This window comes from Oncorhynchus tshawytscha, linkage group LG14 (genome assembly GCF_018296145.1).
Source record: "Oncorhynchus tshawytscha isolate Ot180627B linkage group LG14, Otsh_v2.0, whole genome shotgun sequence".
NCBI classification, from domain to species: domain Eukaryota; kingdom Metazoa; phylum Chordata; class Actinopteri; order Salmoniformes; family Salmonidae; genus Oncorhynchus; species Oncorhynchus tshawytscha.
The window spans coordinates 47,523,305-47,541,469 of record NC_056442.1 but is presented as its reverse complement, the minus strand read 5'-3'; the positions used below and the strand labels follow the sequence as shown (position 1 = coordinate 47,541,469).

At 44.3% G+C, this 18,165-nt stretch overlaps 1 protein-coding gene across 1 annotated transcript in view; it reads right to left on the bottom strand.

Annotated features, from left to right (window-relative positions):
- LOC112267459 (roundabout homolog 1-like) overlaps positions 1 to 18,165 on the bottom strand; it is a 103,907-nt gene that overhangs the window by 20,286 nt on the left and 65,456 nt on the right. Inside the window, exons 16-19 of the mRNA XM_042297600.1 lie at positions 11,504 to 11,546; positions 5,050 to 5,204; positions 1,001 to 1,393; positions 10 to 126 (exon numbers count right to left, since the gene is read on the bottom strand). Of these exons, the coding sequence (XP_042153534.1) occupies positions 10 to 126; positions 1,001 to 1,393; positions 5,050 to 5,204; positions 11,504 to 11,546 (708 nt within the window). The remainder of the gene's footprint in view (positions 1 to 9; positions 127 to 1,000; positions 1,394 to 5,049; positions 5,205 to 11,503; positions 11,547 to 18,165) is intronic.

The window sequence follows — 18,165 nt, the reverse complement described above, 5'->3', positions numbered from 1 at the left end:
CTCTCTCACCAGAGGTGCTGCTGCTGCCACGGTCAGAGCTGTTGTAGGATCCCCCTGTGTGGGTCTCGTGGGCCTGGTTATAGAGGATGGTGGTAGCCATGGGACTGTCCCCTCCTCTATAGTGGTCTGGTAGGGGAGAGGAGGAGGATGGTAAGCATGATGAAGGTGGGTCGCAGGGCAGCATGCACTACATTATCGCATTAGAAAAGTACAGATAGCTTATGAAAATGAATGACAGAAGGGAACATTATGATATCAAAAGATGCATAGAGACTGTTTGAGTTTAACTGACTAATGATCACAGTTAGGCTAACATTAGTCCTAACATTGTAACAACACATCTAAATAATGATCTTAACCAGCGATGTGTTTAAATGTGTGTCATACACCTCTAATAAGTTGAAATGTAATTTTAAACTGTCACAACAAACAGTCTGGAGTAATATCATGCAATAACATGATGTTGTCTTCCTAATAGTGCTGAAAGAGAAGACATGCAATTTCTGTTCCACACAAGAGACCATGACCAAACTGTAAACAGTGTTACTAAAGCAGCAGCTCTTTCCTGCAGGTAAGAACAAGGTGACGACAGTTTAGATCAGTGCCTGTCAGTTCCAACAGAAATGTTTCTCTCTCCTTCAGATACCTGACACCTGGAGAAAATCCTTACACCTGTTGCAACGTGACTTTACCCATGAAGAACAACCCAGACTGAAAAGACAGAAACTGACCCAGAATGTAGAGCAGAGATTATATATGAACACAGAGAGGAAAGAGCAGCTAAGTAAATGCATAACAGACAATGAGAGAGAGACTGATGATGGTCTCTATCAATATGATTGAATGTGGGGCAGCAGGGAAGCGAGTGAAAAAAGGAACATTCTTCAGCATGGTGGGTCCATCCACAGAGATAAAGGGAAAGAAAGAAGGGAAGAAAGAAAGATGGAAGGCGGCTATGTTGTGACCTCCTAACCTCCACCGATTCCCACCACACACTCACCCTTGTTTAGCTTGTTCTGCTCCATGATGTTATACTGGTGGAGCTGTGAGGTCATTTCCTTTTGCTTCTGCAGCTGAACCGGGGTGGGTTTCCAGCCGTGTTTCTCGTTCATCTCCCCTCCTCCTCCTCCTCCTCTCCCTCTGTCTCTGTCTGTGTTTATGTTGTTGCCCAGGATAGACGACTGGATGAGCTGTGTGGTGGCGTACGGGGTGGGCTGTCCCCCTGGTCCACCCGGCCCAACGAAGCGTCCGTCCTTCAGGTTGGGGCTGTTGAAGGTCTTCATCTCGTTGATCTTGTTGGAGAGGTCCACGTCTCCGTACACTCCTCCCTCCGGCACCATCAGGTTGGTCTGTTTGCTCTCCATCTGGTTGTTATAGTTGGCGATGCAGTCGGCTGGATAACATGGGGAGCGGGTGCAGGGTGCAGGGTTTAGTCAAAGACCAGACTAGATTCTATAGCTAGGTTCAGAAGAAGAGGTTTGCCAAGTGCACGAACGGCACGAATGGCATTGTATTCAGTTGTATTCAGTTGCATTCACTGGCATCACATTCCGATAAAAAATAAGATGAAAAGATTAACATTTCAGAATGACACAGAAATAAATCAGCCTGAGGCATTTGTACCTTTCAACAGATCACTGTGCCTTCAGTCTAGACATATATATATATATTTCAGTGCAAACTACAGTTCATTATGTCAGATATCCCCATCTGGTTCAGTTGACTGGAGCTTTATTATACTTCCACTGTCTGCTCTCTCTGTCCTTCTGTCTCAATAATGCCTCCATCTTATCCACAGCTCAACGTGGGTGGCGTGTCTATCCTCCCTGTCAGACGCCAGGCGAGGAGGCTTTGCTCATTGAGAAGGACAGTGGAACATGTCTGTATCAGAGGGTTGGAGGGAAGCGTGCAGCAAAGAACAAAGCTCCACTGTCAGATCCAATGTTCTCTGGCTCATAAAATATTCAAATCCTCCAGCAGATCTGAGAGACAGCCTTGCGGTAAATATCAAGGACGGCTGTAGGTGGAACAACCGAGCGCACGTGAGCCTCACATTTCCAAGAAGCGAGGGATATCTGAAGCACTTCAGAGGCAGATGTGGAGAAAGGGCCTCTATGTGGTAGATAAAGGGACATTAACTCGTATCCCTCGGCTCTGTCACCTAGCCGCTGATCCTGTTAAACCTTCACAGGGTTTAGGTTGGCCACACAAAGCAGCCAGCACCAGGCATGCTCCTTAACGTCTTATACTGGGGATGAGTGAGAAGTGATTTTAGCATATTACCCCTTCACAAACAAACTCACACAATGTTAGGGAAATGTAAAACACAGCACGGAATGGAAAGTTGGATTAGGTTTTCTCTTGTTGACTGTCATGGATAACTTTAGAAGTTGGGTATGTATTTGATGGGTACAGTGTTTCTTTGTCCTTGAGTAAGATGCTTAACCCAGTGGTAGCACAGCACTTAGTACAACACTACATCTACTACAATAAGAGAGTGGGTAAGATGCTTAACCCAGTGGTAGCACAGCACTTAGTACAACACTACATCTACTACAATAAGAGAGTGGGTAAGATGCTTAACCCAGCAGTAGCACAGCACTTAGTACAACACTACATCTACTACAATAAGAGAGTGCGTAAGGCTGTTTGGGGAGACAGTTGAAGCCAACCATGTAAATTAATCAATGAGTGGGTAGGCAATACTAATGTAGTATGTGTCACATGTTCAAACGACTGTCCTGTATACCCACGTCTCTTTTACTTCAGTTCAACTTCTAAGCCTACTGTATGTCAAAGGGAGGTTCAGGCCTGGGGTCGGGTCCAAGGCTTGTAGTAAAGTCCGACCCATGTGTGTGTAACCTCAAATCCCTTGTCCCCACTCTGCACCAAGAGCCATACCTCTCCCCTCTCTGACAGCTGTTGGTCCTTTATCTCTGTACAGTGTGGAAACTTTGCTCCTTCGATTGTGTGTGTGTGTGTGTGTGTGTGTGTGTGTGTGTGTGTGTGTGTGTGTGTGTGTGTGTGTGTGTGTGTGTGTGTGTGTGTGTGTGTGTGTGTGTGTGTGTGTGTGTGTGTGTGTGTGTGTGTGTGTGTGTGTGTGTGTGTGTGTGTGTGTGTGTGTGTGTGTGTGTGTGTGTGTGTGTGCCCATCGGACTTCAGAGCCAAACTCACTCTGTATTGTTTATAGAAAGTACTGCTGACTGAGAGGCCATCTGGGTGTGTACCATAACTCCCTCTCTGTCTCCATCACTGTCCATCATCTCGTCTGCTCTCTTTACTTTCCTCCCCACTCCCTCGCTCTTTCTCTCTTCCTTTATCTCTGTTTATGCTACTTATCCTCCATCCATCGTTCTTTTTCCTCCCCCATTCCCTTTATTTCTATGCACTCTTCCAGGTACCCCCCCCTCTCTCTCCACCCATCTCTCCATCTCTCCATCCAGTGTTGGCTGTAGTCTGCAGTCCTGCCCTGACCTCAACCATTGCTCCACATTTCTTAAATAACTGAGCACTTAGTGGGAATGACATTATTGGCTATAACAACAGTATGGAAATTAGCAGAGCAATTCGATTTGCAGCAGAGTAAACCAATAAGGACCTTCCAGGGCACTCCTTTTATTTCCTGCCTAAAACAACCCTGCTTTAACCTGAAATAAATCAAACACACACACTACTCCTACTCCTAAGCCACATATCCCAGGTTTTTCTTCTAGAGACCTCTTAAGGAGAGAGGTATAGAGAGACTCCAGGGAGCTAACCCAGATATGAGATTTCACTTCTCTCTGTTTTCTACCAAATAGATCCGCTTGTTTTGATGATTCTTATCTATGCTTGGTTTTGAGAGCAGGTGCGTGAGTCATGCAACCTGAATATCTGAGGAGTCACAAAGTCTGTGAGAATGGCTGGGTGGTGGTCCTGAGGGGGCTAGGCCCCATGACCCTGAAATATGTTTATTTGTATGCATATCTAAGCATACCTCTGTCTGTATCCTCCAGGTAGTTCTTTAAAAAAATGTTTTATTAAATATGCTTCACTTTATCTCTGCTAGAATCTGGGTAAAATATTTTTCAATATATTTAGTTATTGCTTGCTTTTCTGAAGTCTTCTAACCTTGTTATGAGATTGGGAACCTATCTGGGCTAAAGACAACTTTTAACAAGGCTAGTAGTACTACAAAGAAAAAACTAACACAAAATAAATTAATAATAATATGTACAGTACCAGTCAACATTTTGGACACACTTACTCATAAAAGGGTTTTAATTTATTTGTAATATGTTCTACATTGTAGAATAAGAGTGAAGACATCAACACTATGAAATAACACAAAATTAACTTTTAACAAGACACACCTGTTAAATTAAATGCATTCCAGGTGACTACCTCATGAAGCTGGTTGAGAGAATGCCAAGAGTGTGCAAAGCTGTCATCAAGGCAAAGGGTGGCTACTTCGAAGAGTTTCAAATACAGTGCCTTGCGAAAGTATTCGGCCCCCTTGAACTTTGCGATCTTTTGCCACATTTCAGGCTTCAAACATAAAGATATAAAACTGTATTTTTTTGTGAAGAATCAACAACAAGTGGGACACAATCATGAAGTGGAACGACATTTATTGGATATTTCAAACTTTTTTAACAAATCAAAAACTGAAAAATTGGGCGTGCCTGAAATGTGGCAAAAGGTCGCAAAGTTCAAGGGGGCCGAATACTTTCGCAAGGCACTGTATATAATACATTTTGATTTGTTTAACACTTTTTTGGTTATTGCATGATTCCATATGTGTTATTTCATAGTTTTGATGTCTTCACTATTATTCTACAATGTAGAATATAGTAAAAATAAAGAAAAACACTTGAATAAGTAAGTGTGTCCAAACTTTTTACTGGTAGTATTATTATTATTACTATTAAAAAAATGTAACATGACAAACCACCTGAGGGGGCACGTGCCCCTGTGCCCCCTATGGGCATGATGCCTCAGAGTTATTTTGATAACTGTTTTAGTCCAGTTTATGTTTGGGTGTGTTGTTCCAGTGCGTAGCGTACTCACCTGGGCGGCTGTATGTAGCCAGGTTGCTGTCACTGTTGCCCTGTCCTGCGGTGCAGCAGTTCATGCTACAGTCATTGTGATTGGAGCAGGAGTTGGGCCAGGTATCAGCCAACCAGGGCTGGGTAGCAGACTCCCCAATGTTCAGCAAACCTGGCCTGGAAGGATGGGGCACAAAACAGTCAACACTGACTAACAATGGAACATGCTGCCCCACTGTAAACCCAGGTTTTAGGCAGATCGATGGGGATTCAGTCAATACTAAATTATAATTTTGAAATTGTCACACTTCCCTATGGCTAGGTCCTAGGCTGTTGTTTTACAGAAAATATCACTCACCTCTCCTCTCTCTCTCTCTCTCTCTCTCTCTCTCTCTCTCTCTCTCTCTCTCTCTCTCGCTCTCTCTCACCTTTCTCTCCCTGCTCCATTGGCCTTGGATGCGTATTAGAGGAGAGCTCAGCTAAATAGATTATGTGCGCTTGACTTGTCCATGGCCAATGACACTGTTTCACTGAGCCCTCGTGAGCATTAGCGATCCGCTCGGATTAGAAAGCCAGATAGAATTCACTCCCGGCATGCACCACAAACGCTCCGCCAGCAGATTCCATGGTGTCACAGAACATCTTTATCATCCTTTAAAGTTTAGTATAAATACACAACTCCAGTCAAGGACTGAAAGTACTGAACAGCACGGAGATCAAAGGAGGTCATGGACATCTCAACTTTCCCACTACATGCTTCAGAAGAGGAGTAGGATGGATATCCATCTCCTTTACACCGTCTGAACAGACTACCAGCTCTCTGAAGAGACTACCATCTCTCTACTGTCTGAACAGACTACCATCTCTCTACTGTCTGAACAGACTACCATCTCACTACTGTCTGAACAGACTACCAGCTCTCTGCTCGTTAGGGCTGTCCCCGACTAAAAAAAATCTTTGGCTTTTTTTTGCTTAAAATTTTTAAATGTGTCATTTTCCATATATAGACACACCCTATGGGTTTTAATCAAATTAACTACATGCATTGAGCTTGTCTGATGCTTTAAGCTTACGGTTTGATGCCTCAAGAGGGCACCAGAGATGTAGATAACCAGAAAAAAAAAACTAAACCTGACCCAACTATTCTCCTCCAACTCCGGCTGGCTTTCACAGATTCTGCAAAATCAAATCAAATCCAATTTTATTGGTCACATACACATGGCTAGCAGATGTTATTGCGAGTGTAGCAAAATGCTTGTGTTTCTAGTTCTGATAGTGCAGTAATATCTAACAAGTAATCTAACAATTCCACAACAACTCCCTAATACACACAAATCTAAAGGGATGGAATAAGAATATGTACATATAAATATATGGATGAGCGATGTCCGAGCGGTATAGGCAATGTGCAAAAGATGGTATAAAAATACAGTATAGACAGTGGGGAGAACAAGTATTTGATACACTGCCGATTTTGCAGTTTTTCCTACTTACAAAGCATGTAGAGGTCTGTAATTTTTATCATAGGTACACTTCAACTGTGAGAGACGGAATCTAAAAGAAAAATCCAAAAATCACATTGTATGATTTTTAAGTAATTAATTTGCATTTTATTGCGCGACATAAGTATTTGATCACCTACCAACCAGTAAGAATTCCGGCTCTCACAGACCTGTTAGTTTTTCTTTAAGAAGCCCTCCTGTTCTCCACTCATTACCTGTATTAACTGCACCTGTTTGAACTCTTTACCTGTATAAAAAACACCTGTCCACACACTCAATCAAACAGACTCCAACCTCTCCACAATGGCCAAGACCAGAGAGCTGTGTAAGGACATCAGGGGGAAAATTGTAGACCTGGGATGGGCCACAGGACAATAGGCAAGCAGCTTGGTGAGAAGGCAACAACCGTATGCACAATTATTAGAAAATTGAAGAAGTTCAATATGACGGTCAATCACCCTCGGTCTGTTGCTCCATGCAAGATCTCACCTCGTGGGGCATCAATGATCATGAGGATGGTGAGGGATCAGCCCAGAACTACACGGCAGGACATGGTCAATGACCTGAAGAGAGCTGGGACCACAGTCTCAAAGAAAACCATTAGTAACACACTACGCCGTCATGGATTAAAATTCTGCAGCGCACGCAAGGTCCCCCTGCTCAAGCCAGCGCATGTCCAGGCCCGTCTGAAGTTTGCCAATGACCATCTGGATGATCCAGAGGAGGAATGGGAGAAGGTCATGTGGTCTGATGAGACAAAAATAGAGCTTATTGGTCTGAACTCCACTCGCCGTGTTTGGAGGAAGAAGAAGGACGAGTACAACCCCAAGAACACCATCCCAACCGTGAAGCATGGAGGTGGAAACATCATTCTTTGGGGATGCTTTTCTGCAAAGGGGACTGGACGACTGCACCCTATTGCGGGGAGGATGGATGGGGCCATGTATCGTGAATTCTTGGCCAACAACCTCCTTCCCTCAGTAAGAGCATTGAAGATGGGTCGTGGCTGGGTCTTCCAGCATGATAACGACCTGAAACACACAGCCAGCAGAGCAACTAAGGAGTGGCTCCGTAAGAAGCATCTCAAGGTCCTAGAGTGGCCTAGCCAGTCTCCAGACCTGAACCCAATAGAACATCTTTGGAGGGAGCTGAAAGTCCGTATTGCCCAGCGACAGCCCCGAAACCTGAAGGATCTGGAGACGGTCTGTATGGAGGAGTGGGCCAAAATCCCTGCTGCAGTGTGTGCAAACCTGATCAAGAACTACAGCAAATGTATGATCTCTGTAATTGCAAACAAAGGTTTCTGTACCAAATATTAAGTTCTGCATTTCTGATGTATCAAATACTTATGTCATGCAATAAAATGCAAATTAATTACTTAAAAATCATACAATATGATTTTCTGGATTTTTGTTTTAGTGTACCTATGATAAAAAAGTACAGACCTCTACATGCTTTGTAAGTAGGAAAACCTGCAAAATCGGCAGTGTATCAAATACTTGTTCTCCACACTGTACATATGAGATGAGTAATGGAAAATATGTAAACATTATTAAAGTAGCATTTTTAAAGTGACTAGTAATCTATTTATTAAAATAGCCAAGGATTTCAAGTCTGCATGTAGGCAGCAGCCTCTCTGTGTTAGAAACGGCTGTTTAACAGTCTGATGGCCTTGAAATAGAACTCTACATTTGTACCGATCTGCGTGCCAGGTATGGTCTTCGCATGCACATTTTTATAAAACAGTTTAATTTCATTTTGAATAACGTCTTCATATCTCAAAATTACTGTCATGTGGTTAATAAATATTATATCTACATGTAAATGAAAATGACACAAACCTAAAAAGTATCTTCTAATGTCAACTATATAAAATCATTGCAGCTTGCACTGCAGGTAGAAAATATCCTGATAAAAATAAATATCCTATGAATCATATTGGCTACACATGGCCTGTCTGCAACAAACTTGAAACATTATATCAACTTTGGGTCCAGCCCAAAGATTGTGCAAGCAAACTTGCAACATTGTATAAAAAATTCTGGTCCCTCAGAGTTTCCCTGTCAGTGAGCTTGGGACAGACACAGCTGTAGGCTATTTGCACGCAAGGGATAAGAAGCAGTGCTTGACTTGGGCAGGATCTCACCAGAGCTGAGTACCAGCACCTCAAATGTTCTACTGCTTGGGCTCCTGTTCTTCTCATAGAATATTAGCTCAAAAGTATTGTGGATCTCCTGGACCTAAACATAAACAGTACCAACACCCAAAATGAGTACCGGAACCTATTTCAGTCCAAGTCAAGATAAGAAGCCTATTTAATGACATTTCCACTGGATCAGAGTATGACATGTTTCCCTTTCATGCTGAGTGGTTATCGAAACGGAGAGAGATGGAAAGATTTTTCAAATACATCGAGGAACTGTTGTAATTCTCAATTCATGTAAAAAATAGACTTTGTTTGCTGTTTCAGGTGAAGAAAACGTCACTTTGTGCAAAGCTGTCATCAAGGCAAAGGCTACTTTAAAGAATCTCAAATATAAAATATATTGTGATTTGTTTCACACTTTTTTGGTTACTTCATGGTTCCATATGTGTTATTTCATAGTTCTGATGTCTTCACTATTATTCTACAACATAGAAAATAGTACAAATAAAGAAAAAGCCTTTTGACCGGTAGTGTATATATATTTGTGCCCCCACACACACACACACACACACACACACACACACACACACACACACACACATACATACATACACTGTATATACATACATAGGAGCAGAGGTTTTCGTGTACCGTCAGCAGGCTTTCAGGCGGATGCCGTTAATACATACATACATACATACATACATACATACATACATACATACATACATACATACATACATACATACATACATACATACATACATACATACATACATACATACATACTGTATATACATACATAGGAGCAGAGGTTTTCGTGTACCGTCAGCAGGCTTTCAGGCGGATGCCGTTACATACATACATACATACATACATACATACATACATACATACATACATACATACATACATACATACATACATACATACATACATACATACATACATACATACATACATACATACATACATACATACATACACTGTATATACATACATAGGAGCAGAGGTTTTCGTGTACCGTCAGCAGGCTTTCAGGCGGATGCCGTTAATACATACATACATACATACATACATACATACATACATACATACATACATACATACATACATACATACATACATACATACATACATACATACATACATACATACATACATACATACATACATACATACATACATACATACATACATACATACATACATACATATATGTTACTGCTCAACTAAAACAATCAGCCTAACTAAAACAACAGCCTAACGACCAAACAATCAAACAATCGACCAGTCGACTAATTGGGGTCAGCCCAGCTTCTCGTCCACACTTCCCCATCATGAACCCAGGGCTGACATTTTACATTTGAAGCAGCCGGACTAAATAGCGTTATAATTCTCATGAAATTGGGTGATTTATTAGAGCCCAAAGTCTATACTAGCACAACATCACAAAAGCCTTTAACTGTCCCATCACTACCACTGAAACAATCACACTTGTCAGACATTCGCATTGTGCTGAGTTTTTTTCCCCATTTCCTATTCAGATGACTTAGTCTCCGCTTACAGTCTCCACATTCATTTTGCGTAGTGAACACATTTGTCTTGGAGAGACAAATACAATCTCAAAATGGCTCCTCAATCATCTGAGTGGGTCAGTGGAGATATGTAGAGAATGGACATTGTCGTTGAGCAGAGCTCCCATGTTCAGGCTGCAGACCTGACTCAATCACAGAGCAGGGTAATAACATGTTTGTATAGATAGACACATAACGGCTGTAGAACAATAAGCAACCAGAGAGATACCTTTAGCACAAAGAGGGGACAATACCAAAACACTGCTTTAATTCAAACAAGTCTGAAGATACACTGCCATCAACGTGGGTTCTAGATGATTGAGGAGACTATAACATCAGTGTCTGAATGTACGAGTGTCTCAGTACGCATGACGAGTAGGTAGTCTGGAAAACAACACATAGGCTACTGGTTACTGTCACACCCTCTCGTGTATCAATCCTCCCATCTATTTACATAAGGCCCTCCATTCTAAAGAGTAGGGTGTGTGCAAACTCAACTATCGTCATCTCTGTGTATGTTAGAGATGATGCTATGGCACAGCCTTGTGGCCAGACATGGTGCTCTTCTCTGTGGGATGAGGAGGATAGGGGTTTGGGCAAATGAGAAAATCATTTGTTCCTGCTGGTATCAAAGTGCTTTCTGCACCTCCTTCCCGTCTCCTCCGCTCCCATCCTCTATTCTCTTCTCCCTCCCCTCTTCTCCCCTCTGCACTCCTCCCTTCTTTTCCTCCCCCTCCCTCTTCTCTCCTCCTCTCCCCTCTGCTCCTCTCCCTCCCCTCTGCTCTCCTCCCTTCTTTTCCTCCCCCTCCCCCTCTCCTCTCCTCCTCTCCCCTCTGCTCTTCTCCCTCCCCTCTGCTCTCCTCCCTTCTTTTCCTTCCCCTCCCTCCCACTCTCTCCCTCCCTCCTCTCTTTCCCTTCCCTTCCCTCCCCTTTCCTCTCCTTCCCATTTCCTTCCTCCTCTCCCTCCCCTCTCCTCTCCTCCCTTCACTTCCCCTCTCCTCTCATCTCCACCTCTGCCTGTGCTGTAAGCTTTATGAAGTAAAAGCCCTCCCCCTAGTGCCCTTCAGAGGAAGGTACACCTTCCCTCACATTCTACCATGTACCCACTCCTCACCAAATGTTCATCTGTCTCTTGGAATATGATACTATGATCCATATATTATGTTATTTTAATTGATGTCTCATATTCATACAGAAGAGATGAATATACATGTAGATAACACCCCTCTCATAGTAGACATGTATTCTCACCTTCCAGCACTGCTGACAGCCTCTCCCCCTCTCTGGTACGCCACTGAGAACAGAGAAAAGGTACAGACATGAACACCATAATCACAATCGTCATCAGAGTAACAGGCTTATCAAAACACAATAACATGGACTGTGGAGTGTGTTTGGCTCTCCTGTAAGCCTGTGTTTTGTATGCGTGCGGTGTGTGGTATTTTTGATAGTGTGCGTGCATGTTTACGCATGTATGTAAGTGTGTACTACACCCTGTGTGTAGATCGATGGAGACTGAGTCACTGTGTGTGTGTGTGTGTGTGTGTGTGTGTGTGTGTGTGTGTGTGTGTGTGTGTGTGTGTGTGTGTGTGTGTGTGTGTGTGTGTGTGTGTGTGTGTGAAAGGCTTAGGGGCTGCACAGTGCTTTGGTCTCCTGCCATGGCTGGCGTGTGTTTGAAGCTCAGCACGCTGGAAGTTGGACTCTTTCAAGGAGCTTTAAGCTGCAGGTGTGAAGGAGAGATAAACTCCAACTTTAATTACAATCTCTTCTCTGAGGAAAGGGTGAGGGGGGGGGTTTGGGCTGGCTGGCTGGGTGAGTACAGTAGTACAGTACTTTGGCTTTCTATCACTGGGACCTCAGGACATACATGGCTCACTAAGATTAATTTGTGAGTTTATACTCCCATCACAACATGCCAGATGGATTTTTTAAAAACTCTGAATTCCTTTGGTCATGGTTTTGTGAAGACTCATAACTTCATGGGTGAGGAAATACAGCGCTTTTATACTGAGAGAATGTTTTGCAATGTTAGGCGTGTAGTTTTGTCCTCTCAAGCTCTGACCCTTTCTCTCGTTCCTCAGATCCGGGGAGGAAAGCTGATGATAACCAATGCCAGAAAAGGTGACGCTGGGAAGTATGTGTGTGTCGGGACCAATATGGTGGGAGAGAGGGAGAGTGAGATCGCTGAGCTCACTGTGCTCGGTAAGTAACCTTCCCCACAGTCTCTACCTCTCGCTCTCCCTCGTAGTGCATGCTGGGAGTTTTTTGGAGTTTGAGTGTTTGGTGTGGAGCGCTCTGTCCTAACCTTTTTCTGGATTCTGTCTCGGCCTTTTCTTAAAATTGTTATTTTCTATGGTGGAGGGTTAATGCACTATTTGTTTCAGCGGTATCCACAGATTTTTTCTAAATTAGGGAGGAGGAGGACAGTTAGTTTCCTGGGGTCGGTAAGTAACCTTCCCCACAGTCTCTGCCTCTCTCTCTCTCTCGCAGTGCATGCTGGGAGTTTTTGGGAGTTTGAGTGTTTGGTGTGGAGCGCTCTGTCCTAACCTTTTTCTGGATTCTGTCTCGGCCTTTTCTTTACATTGTTATTTTCTATGGTGGAGGGTTAATGCACTATTTGTTTCAGCGGTATCCACAGATTTTTTCAAAATAAGGGAGGAAGAGGACAGTTAGTTTCCTGGGGTTTGGAAGGTGTGGTGTGCGCGATGGCTTCTCAGCCTAGTGCGGAGGAGATGCTGTCGTTACGGCATGAATTCAGGTGTGTTCCTGAGAACGGAGTTAAGGTGGAGGAGGTTCTGCTCACGGTCGGTGAGCAGGTAGGAGCTGGAATTATACATTCTGCTTGTGTTCATGAAAAGACATTGGGTTGGTAGGTCAATTGCTAGTGAAATACTTGTAAGGGTTGTGTTGGTGTCAATTTTGCCTCTTTCTACCCCTTTGACAAGGGTGGTAGTTGCAAATTTGCCTCAGTTTATTACGGATGATCAAATCAGGAAAGAGCTGAGTCGTTTTGGTAAGTTTGCTAGCGGTTTTCGTGTTCTGTCAGCAGGCTTTCAGGCGGATGCTGTTAAGCACGTTGTTTCGTTCCGGAGGCAAGTGTTTATGTTTCTGAATAACAATGAGCAACAGCTAAATGTGCATTTTAAAGTCAGGCATGGGGAGGGGCTCTATGCAGGGGTTGCCAGCACAGATAGTCTACGGTGCTTTGAGTGTGGGGATTTGGGGCATAAAAGCTTTGCGTGCCCACATAAGGTCATAGACAAGGTGAGGGTACAAGTGCCATTGGGGGTAATCGAGGTCAACGTGCAAGGGGCAATGAGACACAGACAGCAGAGGCTGGGCCTAGTCATGCCAGGGATGATGGAGTAGATTAGCTTGGGCCTAGTCATGCCAGGGATGATGGTGTAGCTGAGGCTGGGCCTAGTCAAGCTATGGATGGTGGTGTAGATGAGGCTGGGACTATTCAGGCTAGAGATGGTGGTGTAAATGAGCCTGGGTCTAGTCATGTTATGGGTGGTGGTGTAGATGAGGCTGGGCCTAGTCAGGCTACAGATGGTGGTGTAGATGAGGCTGGGTCTAGTCAGGCTACAGATGGTGGTGTAGATGAGGCTGGGTCTAGTCAGGCTACAGATGGTGGTGTAGATGAGGCTGGGTCTAGTCAGGCTACAGATGGTGGTGTAGATGAGGCTGGGTCAAGTCAGGCTACAGATGGTGGTGTAGATGAGGCTGGGTCTAGTCAGGCTACAGATGGTGGTGTAGATGAGGCTGGGTCTAGTCAGGTTATGCTAGTGGATGAGGAGAGTTTAGTGGGGAAGTGTAAGAGACTGGGGGGGGGGTGTCTAGCAGAAAGGAAAAGGGGGAGAAGAAAGGAGGTGGGAGGGGAGAGGCTGGTGTGGTCAAAGTCACCATGGAACCTTTGCCTGGTGCTGGGGGGGCGGTCCTGACCAGAGAGGAAGGGCAGGTGGTCAGGATGGGAGATGGAGATGAGGAGGAAAGTGAGTCTGAGGAAGAGGATGATGAGGAGGCCTTTTTTTCAGACTCCTCTTCAATGGGTCCCGGAGCTGTCAGCCAGTCAAGCAGAAGTGTCAAAGTACACGTTGAGGGAACTGACAAAGTTCCTGAATGAGACCAAGGGGAAAAAAGTTCATCTTGAGGCTTTTTTTCTGATCCGAGAAAGTTTGTAAGATCAGTACAACATGCTATGAAAAATTAGGGGCATGGTGTCCTCTCACCCAGGAAACGCTTTAGGTTGGAAGTGGGTCACAACAGTGCGTAAAGGTCAACCTTCAGACACTGTTTAGATGTATAGTTCTCTCCTGTACTCCCTGTGCCCTCTCCTGTACTCCCTGTTCATCCACGACTGCGTGGCCACGCACGCCTCCAACTCAATCATCAAGTTTGCGGACGACACAACAGTGGTAGGCTTGATTACCAACAACGACGAGACGGCCTACAGGGAGGAGGTGAGGGCACTCGGAGTGTGGTGTCAGGAAAATAACCTCACACTCAACGTCAACAAAACTAAGGAGATGATTGTGGACTTCAGGAAACAGCAGAGGGAACACCCCCATCCACATCGATGGAACAGTAGTGGAGAGGGTAGCAAGTTTTAAGTTCCTCGGCATACACATCACAGACAAACTGAATTGGTCCACTCACACAGACAGCATCGTGAGGAAGGCGCAGCAGCGCCTCTTCAACCTCAGGAGGCTGAAGAAATTCGGCTTGTCACCAAAAGCACTCACAAACTTCTACAGATGCACAATCGAGAGCATCCTGGCGGGCTGTATCACCGCCTGGTATGGCAACTGCTCCGCCCACAACCGTAAGGCTCTCCAGAGGGTAGTGAGGTCTGCACAACGCATCACCGGGGCCAACTACCTGCCCTCCAGGACACCTACACCGCCCGATGCTACAGGAAGGCCATAAAGATCATCAAGGACATCAACCACCCGAGCCACTGCCTGTTCACCCTGTTGTCATCCAGAAGGCGAGGTCAGTACAGGTGCATCAAAGCTGGGACCGAGAGACTGAAAAACAGCTTCTATCTCAAGGCCATCAGACTGTTAAACAGCCACCACTAACATTGAGTGGCTACTGCCAACACACTGTCAATGACACTGACTCTACTCCAGCCACTTTAATAATGGGAATTGATGGGAAATGATGTAAATATATCACTAGCCACTTTAGACAATGCTACCTTATATAATGTTACTTACCCTACATTATTCATCTCATATGCATATGTAGATACTGTACTCTATATCATCGACTGCATCCTTATGTAATACATGTATCACTAGCCACTTTAACTATGCCACTTGGTTTACATACTCATCTCATATGTATATACTGTACTCGATATCATCTACTGTATCTTGCCTATGCTGCTCTGTACCATCACTCATTCATATATCCTTATGTACATATTCTTTATCCCCTTACACTGTGTATAAGACAGTAGTTTTTTGGAATTGTTAGTTAGATTACTTGTTCGTTATTACTGCATTGTCGGAACTAGAAGCACAAGCATTTCGCTACACTCGCATTAAAACATCTGCTAACCATGTGTATGTGACAAATAAAATTTGATTTGATTTGATTTGATTAGTTCCCTCCTGGCACTGGGGCTTTTTGAGCTTTGCTATTGATCTCTTTCTTTGCTGGCTTTTCTCCCACTTCTTATGGAGAATCTTCGGGTAGGCTCGATCAATATAAATGTCACCAGAGATGCGGGAAAGACAAGTGTGTTGGGTGAATATGTAAAACAAAAAAGTACATGTGTTGTTTCTGCAGGAGACAACGTGATGTGGGACAAATCCTAGTGCATGGGTGGCAGTCCTTTTTGTACCGGGTCTGTCTGTAAAAATGTGCTCCTCAAAGGAGGTGTGTAGGGGTAGGCTGCTTGTTGTAAAAGCAGAAATTAACAACATGGGTTTTGTCTTTATAAATGTGTATGCACCTAACACAGGGATGAGAGAAGGGGGTTCTATTTGGGTCTTAGACAGGAACTCTCACAGATAGCGCCTGAGGAGACGCTGGTGGTCGGCGGGGACTGGAACTGTACAATGGATTTTTACGAAAGACAGAAATGGGGAAGAGCCTCATTCAGTGTCATTGGGAGTGTTAAGGGACATCATTAATCAGTTCAACCTAGTGGATGTTTGAAGAACTAAACATCCCAACACAAGACAGTATACATTTTTACGTGTCCAGGAATCAGAGCAATGGGCTGTTGGTACCATTCTCTTGGTGGGGTTTTTGGATCATCACATAACCATGGCTCAGCTGTCTATTTCACCAGGGCCCCAGCAGGCATCCTATTGGAAGTTTAATGTGAAGCTCTTACTAGATGCTACTTTGTGCTCAGGTTTCCAGACTTTTTGGGAAAGGTGGGGGCAGCGAAGAGAGTATTATGAGTCTCTCAGTCAATGGTAGGATGTGGGGAAAGTCCAAACAGTTTACAGCTCTCTCAGAGGCTAGGAGAGAATTGGGGGAACTAGAGCGTTGTATCAGTGATGTGGAGGTAGAGCTGGTGGGGCAAGGCAATGTAGGCCTCCAGACTAATTTAGCTGAATTACGTAGGGACCTGGGAAGTTTTTTCCAGATTTTTATTTTTTGCCTTTATTTAACTAACCAAGTCAGTTAAGAACAAATTCTTATTTTCAATGACGGCCTAGTAACAGTGGATTAACTGCCTGAAAGACAGGGCGGTGAAGACAACTTGTTCTTAATCAGGGACATGCTGGACTTGTCAAGAGGTTCTAATGTGAACTTTGGACTGGTCTCTTTAGATCAAGAGAAGGCTTTTGATAGAGTGAACCATAAGTATCTGTTTAATGTGATGTCTGGTTTTGGGTTTGGGGAAATGTTTTTTACTTTGTGAAGATGTTGTATGCTGGGGCGTCATGTATGGTCAAGTTGGGAGGGGGGCTCAGTAGGCCAGTCTCGGTGAGACGGGGCATTAGACAAGGATGCCCTCTATCGGGGCAGTTATATACACTAGCCATTGAGCCTTTTTTGGGCCTGCTACACAGGAGACTGCAGGGAGTGTGCTGGACCGGTATGGGTGTGGTGACAGGCATAGCAGTGTCAGCGTATGCAGATTAAGTTTCTGTGATGGACAGGGATGGAGCCTATCTTCCACAACCCAGCCATTCATTTGAGATCGGTTCAGTCGGCCAACCTGCAGAGGCAGCTGATGGCAGCGGGTTTACAAAGGCTGAGTGACCTGCAACTGCTGAGAGAGGAGGGTGGAAAACCCCGGAAGTCCTGGCACATCAAACAGGAATAATGCCTCTTAGGCTGCTGGAGAGAATCCTGGAGGAGGTCCAGGAGGCACTGTCTGAGCCGGTAAAGGGTGGTTGAGCGGCCAAAGAGGAAGGGGCCACCAATGTTTCCACCACTGAGCCTGGGGAAGTTTGAGGGGTGGGATTTAAAGTCCTCTACAACCTCTGCATTAAAGTGAGGAACATTAGGAGCCTAACAGGAGTGAAGGCACATCAGTGGCAGGGGGTATGTGGGGCGGAGAGTATGGTGGGCTGGGGAAGATGTTTCGGAAATATGTTTGTAGAAGTGGCAAGGTTTTTTGGATATTGTGATGTGTGGTGTGTTTTTGTATCGTGGTGTACAGGGAAAGGTGAGTATGGTACATGTATGCAGTACAGGATATATTTCGGTGTTTTATTTTAAGGGGGATGAGATTTTAATGAAATTAGAATGTTTCATTAAAGAAAGACAAAAAGTCTCTCACTCTCTCTCTCGCTCTCCCCCTCTCCTGTTGAGAGAGAGAAAGTCTACATTTGGCATCTGTATATAGGGCATTCAGGAATTCCACAACAAAAACCATGTAGTGCCTCTCAAATCAGCATCTAGTGGAAGATTAGCACTGACAACATCCTGCCTTTTCC